At 45.4% G+C, this 13201-nt stretch overlaps 1 protein-coding gene across 3 annotated transcripts in view; it reads right to left on the reverse strand.

The window, feature by feature from the left end:
- Positions 1-6482: 6482 nt before the first annotated feature.
- The window catches only part of CCDC50 (coiled-coil domain containing 50), a 42913-nt gene continuing 36194 nt past the window's right edge, over positions 6483-13201 (reverse strand). For all 3 annotated transcript variants that reach the window (XM_058843568.1, XM_058843570.1, XM_058843569.1), the window contains one exon: positions 6483-12527. In XM_058843568.1, coding sequence (XP_058699551.1) covers positions 12508-12527 — 20 coding nt within the window. In that variant the 3' untranslated portion in view covers positions 6483-12507. The remainder of the gene's footprint in view (positions 12528-13201) is intronic.

Here is a 13201-nt window from a genome sequence, read left to right on the forward strand (position 1 = left end):
CTCAACCTTGCCAACACTGCACTTCCACTGAATATGGCCCCAGATCTCCCATTTTCTGCTACAATTGTCCTTCCTACAGAGGAATCTCAGTGTTTCAGGAAATTTGACTCTCCAGGAGCTACTTTTTACTAGCAGAGGGATACTAATGAATTGAATTGCTTTTGAGTCCCTGCATGTTCTTTATTTCCAGCTCACCCAGCTAAAGCTCATTTGATTTGAAAGATAATCCAATAAGCATCAATTCATAAAATTAACTTTGCAAGGATTGGATTTCCCTAGTGCATGAGACAGATTAAGGACAGGCCAAAAGTGAAACAGAGCTGAAACTCCTGTTATAAAAAGGTATTTTTGTTAAATCCTGGACATTTTCCTTTGTGCTTGTGAAGGTTCAGAGGACTCCTACCCCACAGAAGGCCAGGCCAACACTGTCTGTGGGTGAATAAATCCCTACCAGGTATTGAAACTGGCACTGCACAGGTCCTGAAAAACTGATGAAAAAATGGCTTCTCCAGGCTGGTCCTGCAGGCCCTGAGAAGCAGGAATGATGCTGCAGAAGTGTTACAGACAAGGCAGACCTGCCAGGTCCCAGCTCACTGTCGCAGGCTCTGCTGTCCCCAGATTCACTCTGAGCCCCATCCAGCCCACACAGGCTGGAGCATCTCCACCATGGAACACACAGTCATGGTCCTGAGGAGTGGAACAAGTGGAAGGAAGACTCAGGAGGAGAAAGGAATATGCAGAATGCTGGGAACTGAGGACAGTAGTATCTGAAAGAACGTGTAACAGTGTTCCTTTGCATCCTGTAACATTTGTATTGCTGCTTGCATTACCTGGTCACAGCTGGAAGGACTCAATCTTTGTTACTGAAGACCAAATGGAGCTTTCTATAAGCCCTGAAAACAAAGGTTTGGTAAAAGCTCTCTGCTGTCCAAATATGCTTTTGAATGACTAGCACCAGATTAAGCTCTTTCACTTTTAACCACAGAACCATTTTCTTACCACAGCCAGGGGACTTCTGAGACAGTTCCCTCTACATGGCTAAAGGCAAAACACATCACAAGGACTCTCTTGAGCTGCTGCAGTATTTTCAGATCAGGTTGGCTTCCAAGCACTGAAATGGGAGTAATCCTCTTAGTGACCACAAATACATTCTCAAGCACAAAACTTACTTTCAATTCATATATCATGAAAGCACCATGTATGTCAAGGGAGGAAAAAAAAAGAGAGCAATATGCTGAGTTACAAGGAAATGCCATTAACCAGCAGTCTGGGGTTGCTGCAAGACTGAGCTCAGCCTATGAAAAATTAAAAGCAACAGAGACCTCTAATGCATCACGTATCAGGAGAACCATTAAGTAATCAGTCAGCATCCAGTTTTATAGGCATTTTGGGCATAATTCAATCTCCATTCATTTTAGATCATTTCCTTAATGAAGTAATGCACTGGACATGAATATTTCAGTGCAACTCTCCAATGCTCTTTAAGTAGTAAGCAGCTTTCAGTAACACAGAACCTAATTAAGCTGTACAGGATAAAAACTGGCATTCAAAAAAACTACAGAAGGACTAGATGCAGGAACAGGGATGTGCCTAAGTCCACAAGACTCTGGAATATAGATACAGCTGTGCTCCTGTAGAGCCATCTGGGCTAAAATCTGGGGCTAATAAGACGCTATTCTATAGCTAGACTGCCTCTCCCTTACATGTGCACCTCAAGCAATTTGGGGTAAGGATTGCTTTTCTGTTTCAGGTTTGTACAGCATCAACACAGTGAGATGAGTATTTTGAAGGGAATTTGCCAGTGCTCTGCACAGCAGTGATGCTTTTCCTACCTTCATGCTTAGCAAAAAAGGAATGGGTTGGCAAGAAAAAGGTTTCCTTCAGTGCTTTTTCCTGTCGTTCACAGCACTGAGTGGTAGTTTTCCTATAGAACACCTCTGTTCCACAGGTTATGGTAGCTCAGTAAGATATTTAAATACTTACTGGGAGGTTACTACAGCAGGCATGTACCCATCCAGACCTTCCTGCACTGCAGAAGCCACCCACTCCTGTCCCCTTCAGAGGCAGGCTGCCAGGCCAAGTTTTCAGACAGGTTGCTTGGCACACAGGTATCCAGCACAGCCTTACAGAGGTGCCACACATCCAAAAGTCACTGCAAGCTTCAAAGCAGCCGCCACAGGATTCTCTGGGATTCACACCAGATTATGACAAGATTCTTCAAAACAGAAAGCACTGCAAGTCCAAGAAAAGCATTTACTGCCTTTGAACCACAGGCTGAAGTATTTCACACCAGAAGTTACAACAAACATGGGGGAGGTAAGCTTGGGAATTAATTTTAGCATGTAAGAGTCAATTTTTAATCCTCTGAAGGGTAAACCAAAACACTTCACAACAAAAAGAGAGAAAAGTTTAAATCCATCAGAAGGATGGGAAAGAGTCTTTCCAAGTGTGAAAAAGCTTATTCCCAGGAGAGCAAGCTGGGAAGGGCAGGTGATAAAAGGGAGGAGTCGGTTCAGGGCATTAAGAGCTTATAGGGGAAGGTGGTGGAGACTCTGGCTCCCAGCTGGAGTTGGGTGTGAGTGGTTGTGGTACTTGTCAAGCAGAACTCCCTGTTCTTTGGGGAGTTTTGACTTGATGTAATGCTTTAGAACTTGTCAAATTTTCTTTTCTTATTTTTTTCTCCCATAATGTCCTCGTAGCTGATGTGCTGTATTGGTAGAGAAGAGCATTCCTGTGGCTGCCAGCACAAGTCTGAGGTCATGGCAGCTCTACTCACAGCTCATCACACAGTGAGCTTGCCCTGGGCTGGAGGCAAGAGTCCAGGGAAAAATACTGCCTCTGATCTTCCCTGGATTACACTGTGCATGGCAAAGGGGCTTCTATTACTTCAATTCTGCTATTTTTTTTAAGTTCTTGGGTGTTTGGCTTTGCCACATATTCAAAATTATTAAAATCCACATATTGCTGCACGGTTTCCATAATGAAATAAACAGAAAGTGTACAATACTATAAATAAGAAAATTATCCAAATACTACCCTGCAATCTCCCAGTAGTTCAGGTGCCAATGGCTACTACCACCTATGCTGTCAAATGAGAGATATAAAAAAAAATTAAAGGAATATAGGACTCCAAAGACTGCTGGTCAGCCTAGAGGAGGAATCCTCTCTGCTGTCAGCTCCCAGCTGCAGCATGGTGAAAGGAGCAAGGCAGAGTGACAGCTCTCAAAATGAGTTCCGTAGTGAGTAACTGCCCCATGCAGCTCTTACAGGAACGCTCAGCCCTGCAGCTCCTGGAGGGTTTCAAATGCCTTCATCCAGCACAGCCCCCTTGCATTTTTTTTACCCTGAGGACTTTGCAGGACAAAGTCTGTCCCAGGTTTATTTCTGTCTCTGCACACCCCAAAGATGTGGGCTGCATTTCCCTGTGCTCCTCTGGTCCGATCAGAGAGCCTGTGACTTCTCTGCTGCGTGCTGCGGGCTGTCAGCACCCAAAATCGCAGCCTCTGGGTGCAGGTGCTGTCCCTGGATGCAGGTGTGTGTCTCTGGGTGCAGGTGTGTGTCTCAGGTGCGTGTCCCTGGGTGCAGGTGTGTGTCCCTGTACACACACACACACACAGGTCCGTGTCCCTCGGGGCAGGTGCAGCGCTGCCGTCATTGAGCGTCTGCTCAGCCTTTCCTTTCTGGCCACTAGAGAGAGCCCCGGGATAGAACTGGATGCTGCTGGAGCATCCCGAGCCCGGGCACGAGGGCAATAATAATCACTTAGAAGAAGAATAAAGCATTTTTCTGCCTTTCTGCCTACTTTTTCTTTTTTTCTTTTTTTCTTTTTTTCTTTTTTTCTTTTTTTCTTTTTTCTTTTTTTTCTCCCAAAAATTGTTAAATTTTTTCTTTATTAATCCAATTTCATTTTCAAGCCATTGTTTTTAGTTAGATCTTCATTTCTCAGGAGAGAGCTGGATTGGTAGGTCATAGTTTTCTCCCATCCCTTGTCAGGGATATTTGTAAGAAAAAAAAGTCTTACCAGGAAGGACTGGACTGCACACCATAGTTGGCACTAAAGCTGCTGTGCCAGCACTTGTTAAAGTTCCTTTTCAGTTTTGCTGGGACAAAGCTCACACTCCCTAGGCACCCTCTGGTGCCATGGCCATGTCAGCACTCTCTGGACACTGCCTGCACCGGGGGAGGATGAAGAGGGGAGGAAGGCAGCAGTGTGGAGCACTCTTGGGTCACAACCTGTCACAGTTCCAAGCTCAGCCCAGGGAAGGGGATGCTGGTGCACTTCTGCTCACCTGGGTATAAACCCCCACCAGTGAGACACACATGGGTTCCTCTGGCTCACATTTAAACCCTGCGTATGCCAACCATGTTTGCAGTAAAATGAGAAACCATTCAAATCTAAAATAGCCAGGAAAAACTTGTCCTGTGACGCGGCATTACGCTGTTCATGCATAAACAGAAATCATGTGTAGCATGACTTGGAGCCCTCAGCACCAGCCAGGGGCTCGCTGTGCCTGTGCTTGAAGCCTGGCCTCAAAAGGCCATGAGGTGACTCACCAAGGTGGAATTAGGATGTCTGGGGGGAAAAGGGCAGGATGGGAGCTATTACTGAGCAAAAGTAGTGCCAGGGGAAAGGAGACCGTGAAAACTGGTGTCAGTACTCAGAGCTGCTGCTCACCAGCAACATGAAACAGGAGCAGGTTTTGGCAGAGCTGCTTGGGTGCTTGTCTGGGGCTCTCTGGGGTCAGGGAGGCACTGACATTCAACAAATACCCAGCTGCCAGACTCAAGTTCTGTGCTTGTTTTAAACTTGTTTTGCAGCCTGATCCCAGGTCTCACTTAGTAAATCTAATTTTTATCATTAACTGTGACAGGAATTCTGGCCAGAGTGATTCAGGATCTACTCAGGGCACTGCTCAGGGATCACTGTCTCTGAAAGAAGGAATCAGGGTGACAGACATATGTACCTCAGACCTGAGATAACTGTCTGGTGCCAAGAACTGTCACTGATTTGCTAGCAGGATGGTGCAGAGAATGTAGGGACTAGCTTTGCTCAATACTGAAATTGAGAAGGAATAGTTTCAGGAATAAACCACAGTTTCACATAGCAGAGAGGATGTTCTCCACCTCCAGCCATGTTTTAACCCACCAGGTCTCTGGAAGATGAATTGGGAATGGTACATACCTACCACATGTACTACAGCAAGTCATTTGTGCCTCAGATACCTCACCTGGTTTAGGTTCTGGGTCTCTGCAGCCATGATTTGCCTTCTGGACAAAAGGAGCATCGGTTCCAGGTAGGGAATCCCTACCAGCATGGAGCTGGGTGGGAGATGAGGATCTGGATATGCACACAGGCAGGAGAGTGCAGCTGCCACCTGAACTCCCACCTTGCAGGGCAGTCAGGCTGCTGGGCACCCAGCAATGGTGACTTTTAATAATCCTCACTGGCTTAACTTCTTTCACAGATGGAGGATACATGGGAAACCTTGATCATCACCAGTGGCACAATGGATTCACCCACCATGGTACACCCACAGCCTGAGAGCTGCATGCAACTTGGAAACTCAGAGACCAATGTTTTCTATTACAGAAAAAAGTCCCCAGGGGCTCTTCAGTGTTCTTTTTTGTGGTCCCCACACCCAGTTCCATGTGCACATCACTGCAGCAGGTGGAAGATGTTTTTCTGGGCTCCAGCTGGCCCTGCTCCCACCACAGCCTAGTGCTTCAACAAGTGCCAAGGCTGGAATGAAAGAAGTCTTTCAGAGAAAACAGAGTGACCCAGTCACTCCAGACAAGAGGCTGCAAGAGGTTGTAAGCTGGCAGAGCTCTTGGCACTCCCAGGAGCCCTGTTTTTACAACCAGGCTCTTCCCCTGCCAGCCATGCGTGTTTTGCTGATTCCTATTTCCACTCACTGCTAATACCCAAGGGACTCAGAGATGCAAGAAGATACAGATGACATCAAGGCACGTGGAAGCACTGGGGTAGTGGTATGACACAGACCCTAATCTAGCCCAAAAGTGAACTCAGTTGGAGTCAGAGCACTCACTTGTGCAGCCCAAGCCCCTGGCCCATGGAGGGAAAGCCTGGTGCACCCTGTGCTGAGGTGCCAAAGGGCTCTCTGCTCCCCTGTGCAATGCTTATTCTCGGCAAACAGAGAGAAATGAGTAAATAAGCATTTAAGAAAGGTTTACACTCTGGTTGCAAGATCCAGAATTTATATTTTGTAGCCCCCTCTTTATTTCAGCATGTTCAGTCACAAACTGAGCTTGTGAAATGAATAGGATCAGGTCTGCTCCTGTTTGAGCTGCATGTGGCTGCATCCTCAGCTGATGCCTTTGAAGACAGCAGTCAGTCCCAGGGCATTTGCCATTTTTACTTCTTGTATTCTGTCCCACCACTGTAGCTACGTGCTGTTTGATGGAATCAGCAGGCTCTTTGCAAACTTAAAAGCTATGTTAATGAAATAAGAAAGAGCATCCTATCCTTGCAAATAATCATACTGCTTTATTTTTCAGTATCACAGTCTCAGGAAATCAAACAGTCCAGATCTTTTCCAAGATATTACATAGCCTTTTTTCCATGTCTGTCGACAAAATAATCAAATTAAATACAAATTTGTTTGTTTGCTACATCTATTACAGTGGAAGAACATAATTGTTGGTAGAAGCAGCTAAGTTTCAGGAACAAAGGGTGGAACAAAGTCTTACTTTCCCCTGCTCTTGTGTAACCCATTTAGGTTTCCAGAAAAGCACACGGAGGGACAGAAGGAAGTGGTGAATAACAAAATACGGTGATTTATTGAACAAAATGGGGAAAGGCAATGTTCCCTTTACATTCGATGACAATTCAGGAGTATGAAGCAAAACATGCTATACACACACAGACATGATACTTTGGTTAAATGTCATTCAGAAGTTCTATGCCAAACCTGGTAAAATTATAGAGTGAACAGTCAAAATAAAACCAAGAATAGGCTTGCATAGACAAGATTATTGTCAGTGTGCAATTCATATTTAAGGATTAGCTGTTACAATGCAGGATACACTTGCAGCTCTGAGGAATTTAAGCTTTCTGACTAATCCAGCTCATTGCATGGCTAATATTTAGATTCAACCAGCTGAAAGTTTACCCTGAAGAGCTAAATGAGACAACTGTGGTTATTTATCCGAGGCAATTAACTATATTGCAGTGCACAGATGCAGCTGGAGACAGACCATGGAGTCTACTTAGAGTGAACACTGATACAGTGGAACTTGTTTACCATGAAGTAGAAAATAGTCATTTGTGTGTGCCACTGTCCTCTCTGGGACTCTGCTGAAGAGCCCAAACTGCCTAGCTAAGCCTTGCCCTGTGCTGCTGATGGGGAGAAGGTGGCTGATAGTATCTCCAGCCCAGAAGCTGAGGCTTGGGCAGCTCCTGAACATGAAACCCATGTCCCAGCACCTGTCCTGAGCAGGGCAGTCCAAGTGGCACCTGTGTGCAGCACAGCCAGTACCTCCCCAGCAGTGCTGCACAGCCACAAATGTGCTGGAGTGCAGCAAACTGGGACCTCTCCAGGTTTATGCCTGTCCTCTGAAACAAAAAGAAGACAAGATGCCCATGGTGCGCTCCATGCGAGGGACTGTGTCCCACACCCACCTCCCAAAGCAACTGCAAAACTAAGCCCTGAACACCTTGGGAGAGTGGAGCAAAATCACCTGTCCACTGGCTGGGGACAGGTAAAGAGCAAACCTCAGACACCAGCACCCTGCTGGGCATTCCTGCTGCAGCACCCGCCCTGGCATAGGACAGCACCGAGCTCAGGCACCATCAGGCCGTGCTGGGAGCTGTGCTCCAGTTCCTATTGCACCCCACACAGCCCTGCAGTGCCAGTGCTGCCAGGAGGGACAGCAGGAGCCATCTGCTCAGGGGACAAACACACAGCAGATTGCTCTGTGAAGCAAGCAGTGAGTTTCACGGACTGGCTGTGCTCAATTACAAGAGTGTAAACTAAGTAGGGGAATCCTCACACTGTCTCCAAGTGCTCCCCTTTATATATATATATAAATTAGCAATCCACAGTTAGTTTGCATACAGGTAATATGAATTAAAATAAAAACCTTGATAATAAAAATATATAATATACACATTGATGAACAGCAATAAACTGAATGAAAACACTAGAATGTAACAGTGGCTGTAATTTGGCACAAAATAAACACACAGATGTTTAGCACTGTAAAAATAACAACCCATTTTTTTCCATAAGTAGAGAACGTTATCAATCCTGATTCAAATCCTGATAGGTGGGAATGCAGAGATATAAAAATACTGTACATACAAGATCCCTTTTATAGAGAGAGAAGCAGACTGCAGCATCTGTAACTTCTGTCCTTCTTCCACAAGAGGAGAAATTCAACGATGAGAATTCATCTATCCCTTAACAGCTGATATTTCCTCACCCCACCAAGCTCAAACCCATGAAGTTCTTTAAAAAAGATGAAATCAACCTGTTGGATCCCTGTGACAACAACTGCTTCTTGCTGCAGGAAGTTTCACAGTCCACATTAAGACAGTGTTTCATAGCAAGGTGACTCAGGTCAGCCTGCTGAAGACATCGAGCATCCCTGCGTGTAAGGCACGATCCCTCCAGGTCACCCGACCTCTTCTGCAGACCATTGTGCTTTGGACGGAGGGGAGGAGATGGTGAGAGCTCCTTCTGCTGAGATGAGCCTACTAGGAAGGTTAGGAAGTGCCAGGATTTCAAGGAGATGAACTTTCCATGTGGTGCCGGATGCCTTGTTAATGCACAGTCAGAAAGGGATGCAGGACCTGAACAACCTGGGCAGGGTTCCCAGCCAGGGCTCCAACATGCTACTAAATCCAGAGCAAACCCACAGGCAAAGCTACTGAGAATTGGCAAGAGCAAGCAAGTAAAAAAAATCAAGATACTTAAACATTTTTCTGTCATAGGAAAGAAATATTGCTCTGAGTGTTTTTTTCAAAAGACCAGCTTCATTGTGCCTCTTTCCAGGAACACATGTACAAGGTGCTGATTTTGTATCTCACCTACACAAGCTGCACCTTCTTGACCCTCAGCAGAACTGTGGCTGCTTAGCCTGGAGGAAAGTGGCTCTTTGTTCATCCATAATCTTAACTCTTGTTGACTTCAGTGGGACCATGGAATCCCTTTTCAAAAGTGGTCTCTAAATATGCAAGTTCAGTTTCAACCTCTACCTCAGGAGGTCTCTAACCTGTACAACTCCCAAGACAACCCCAACATGTAGAAGATGAACAACTGCTCTGTTCTTATCCCATTTACTACCTGCTTTCCTCAGCTGCCATTCCTAGCATTCCTCTCTCTCTTCTAGTAAAACCTTGGGAACCCCCTTTTCACAAGGACTATGGAGTAATAAAACAGGAGAAACATGAGGGACAGCAAGTGAATAAAGACAGGGAGAAAGAAAAAAGGACAAGGACTAAGGGAGGATACAGAGCAAAAGAGCCCATAAAGCATTCAGCATCCCTCAAAGGCACCCAAGAAAGCAGCAACTGCTCCTGGGACCCTTCTCTTGGGCTCTTGTCTCTTGGTGTCTTGAGTGGAGAGCTTGACTGGCCACTAAGGAGATCCTACAGCTCCACAGGGAGGCACTGAGGTGTTCTTCAGACTCTACCCAGCTTCCAAACCGAATCTACCGCAGTTTTCCTTCACATTTCTACTCACTACCATTGACACCAACAACTTGGATACTCCCAAGCACGCCTCCTGAATTAATATGTTCTTCAAATGTGAGAGCGCTCAGGGTCTTCATGACTTTCCTGACTAGGTTAAGACAAAAGCTACACCAGCCAACTGCAGAGCAAGAAAGTCCATCACAGCCAGACAGAGAGGCCCATGGAGAGCTGAATTCCTAGTTGGTGATCTCCCCTTGCCTTTAGCAGAGTCACCAGTTTTCTGCAAGCACAGCCAGTGCAAAGCTCAGCCTCTTTCTGATTTGGCAGGACTTTTCTCCATCCACTTTTCACAAGTGCACCAGGTGGTACAAGCAGCAGTGCCTGGACTAGGGTGTTTGTAGGAAGAATTAATTCTTACAAACCCATCAGGCATCCATTTCACAATAATAATTACTCTGATGGCAATGGAAGGGAAAAGCCCACAGGAAAAAAAAAATGGCATTTTCAGCAGTAGAAATTTTAACTGTTACATGCAATACAAAAATAAATCCTTACAAAATAAAACCTTGGTAGATGAGGCTGCCACACTGGGCCAAATAAAAAAGAAAAAAAAATTATCAAATAAAAAAGAAAAAAAAAGCATCTATGTTGTTTTTTGTGGGTTTTTTTTGTCTTTTTAACCAGTATGAACACTTCTGAATGGACAGAGACAGAATGAGAAGAGGGAACAAAGTAAGGACAGTAAAATCTAGCTGCTGACTGGGATATTTCCTGAGAAGCAGCAGCAAGGAAGACCTTACAAGTCACTTTGGAGCCCATGCAGGCATGTAAGCCACAGTCTGGAAGCAAGGGTATGCAGGTAGCAGGATTCTGCCCATACACAAAGTCCTACATGGCAAAGTTCTTGGTTGGGGTATCCCTGGAACAGAGATCTGTTGGGGCTATGTGGTTCTTCACAGGTACTGAACTTCTGCCAATGGGCCAGTGGGGGAAGGAGGTGGAAGTCTCTTGAGTTGTTGGTCAAAGCAAGACATGGGCTTATGATGTGGTATTAAACCTGCCCCTGCAACTTATGTAAAAAAGGAGCTGCACTGTTTTCACAGTGATTTGGCCCAGTAACTATTCTGACCCAGGACAACAGCCAAGGTTAAAGCCTTACAGCTGCCTTGGGGCTTGAGCTGTGCACAAGAGGAACAGCAGCCAGCCATGCTCTCTTGCTGCTTCCTAGAGGTGCTCCCTCCACACAAAGCTCCCAAGAGCTGCAAAGGCCCCTTTCCAAGCCAGATCAGTGGTGAGGACAAGTCCATGTTTCCATGCCCTGGGCACAGGTGTCTCCCCTCCTCTGCAGAGCCTGAGGCAGAACTGCAGCTGCTGGAAACAACAGAGTAGTGAGACAGACTCAGTGTTGGCACTAAAGTCAGGCTGCAGGGGCAAGGCAGCCAAGCTCTCTGCCATGAACTGGGCTAGCCCAGGAATAACCAGCTTGCCCTGGCTGAACAGACTCCAAGACAGTGTCCAGATGTTCAGCTTTGTAGTTCAAAAATACACCTGAAAATAATGGCAAAAATATTAAAAAAGACAAAAGCACTGAAATGAGGGGAGGCCAAGGGAAAAGGCTACTTTTCTGTGCAAGAGAAAAATGATTTTTAAAGAGTGAAGGGAATTACAGCATGGGAAAATCTATATAGACAATAAACCTGCAGACCCTGCTGTGCCCTAGAGAGCAGTGATTTTTTTTTTTATTCCTGACAGGAGCTAGCCTGGGGTGCTGGACAGAGCAGTGGAGAGGAAAAGCAGTCAGCCCAGACATCATGTGGACTGTTCAGCCCTCTGTGTCTGGTTCAGGCTGCCTGTAACTGTAGATTCTAAATTCGATGCTCAATGCCCATATGGCCCATCCTCCATCAGCCCCATGTTTACAAGACATATCCAAGTTCAGAAACAAGTTACTCTATGCATCAAAAACTGAGCTGGGAGATCCTACTTGGCTTCAGTGAAATTCCTTGGCTTCTACCACACTGAAGCTCAGAGCAGGTAACCACAAAGATCCCTTCAGACACATAGATCTGTTTGTATGAGTCTTCCCAAACCACAACACAGCTTCTTGAACTCCTTGGCAACTCTTAAAAGTCATGCACACAAGGTCTAATTTCAGCTGAAATTGTCTTTCCTTTTAACTGTTCTATCCTATATCCTGGAGCTAAATGCCTATACACATTCTACTCAGGCTGTTGGAAATCCTAGAAAGAAATACAGCAGTTAAAAAAAACTGTTTCATAGGCAATTCCTGCCTCACCAGTCTCAGGGTTTGGCTTTTGCTGCTATATGTTTGACAATGCTCTCTCCTTCCTGCAAGCTCATATGACTGTCAGCTTGGCTCGCTCAGCTATCCAACACAGGAAGAAACACAATTCCTCTTACAGCTGTCCTTGCTAAGTTACCCTAACACAGAAAGGACTTGTACTTCTGATGTTCTGCTGCATTGCCATAACCCAACTCATTTCTTCCATTTTCCTTGATTGTACATGCATCTCAATTTGTTCCATTTGTCAAAGCTCCAGCCAAACTTAAAAATAAAAAGAAAGCCTCAAAAAAATGTATGAGGGAGCTGTTGAGCCAGCTGGTTGATTTGCACAGCCCAGTGGCAGCTAGATAATACTGCATTGCTCAAGTCATCACAGATGAGTAAGAAATTGAAACAAACAATTTTCCTTAAGATGATGACACTTAAAGAGATGATGCTGGGAGTGGAGGACGGGCTTTCCATCAGGTCAGAAATGGAGAAAGTTGGCTGGCAATTCCAGTAATGTTTGCTACAGAAGAGTCAGTACCAAAGCAAAGGCTAGCACAATTTACTGCTTCCTACGGGAACCTGGAAAACAAAACAGAAAGGAAACAGTCTGTGAGGCTAGATCCTGGTGAAAAGATTACTACCTGCAGTCATATTTTACCTCTTCTGCCCTCTTGTCTGTCTTCTAGGGTACTAGTAAAGTCAAAGGCTAAAATGGAAACTATACGTTACATGACTCAAGCAACAGGAAGGACAGATCCACAAGACAGGCAAACACATGCATTTCTTCTAGGGTGTGAATGGTGCTGCAGCCCCAGTCTCACTAAAGCAAGAAGACCCTATAAAGTGCCATGAATTTTCCAGTTTGCTTGATGAAGACAGAAAGTAAGTTTACTAAACTAAATTTTGAAAAGTGTCGACATTTAAGTCTCACTAGTGGAGTTGGAAGAAATCTGAGACTAAGCTATACTCAGACCGCCCCCTTCCTTCCCCAGAGGCTCTACAGATAACTCACACAATGGGCATTCACATTTAAAAACAACTGCAGGGGTGACCCTACCCACACTGCTCCATGCCAAGTGATTTCAGGAAACAAACCAACAAAGCAGTGCTGAGATGCTCCAGCCTGCTCTCAGGACAAGTTTCTGTCTGATCATCCCATCTGCTCACCCGACAGTCTTGTACTGGATTGTTTGAGAGTAGTGAGTCACCTAAAATCCATCATAATGTTGTCTTCATGTCATTTCTTTGCCATT

This window comes from Poecile atricapillus, chromosome 8 (assembly GCF_030490865.1).
Source record: "Poecile atricapillus isolate bPoeAtr1 chromosome 8, bPoeAtr1.hap1, whole genome shotgun sequence".
NCBI lineage: Eukaryota > Metazoa > Chordata > Aves > Passeriformes > Paridae > Poecile > Poecile atricapillus.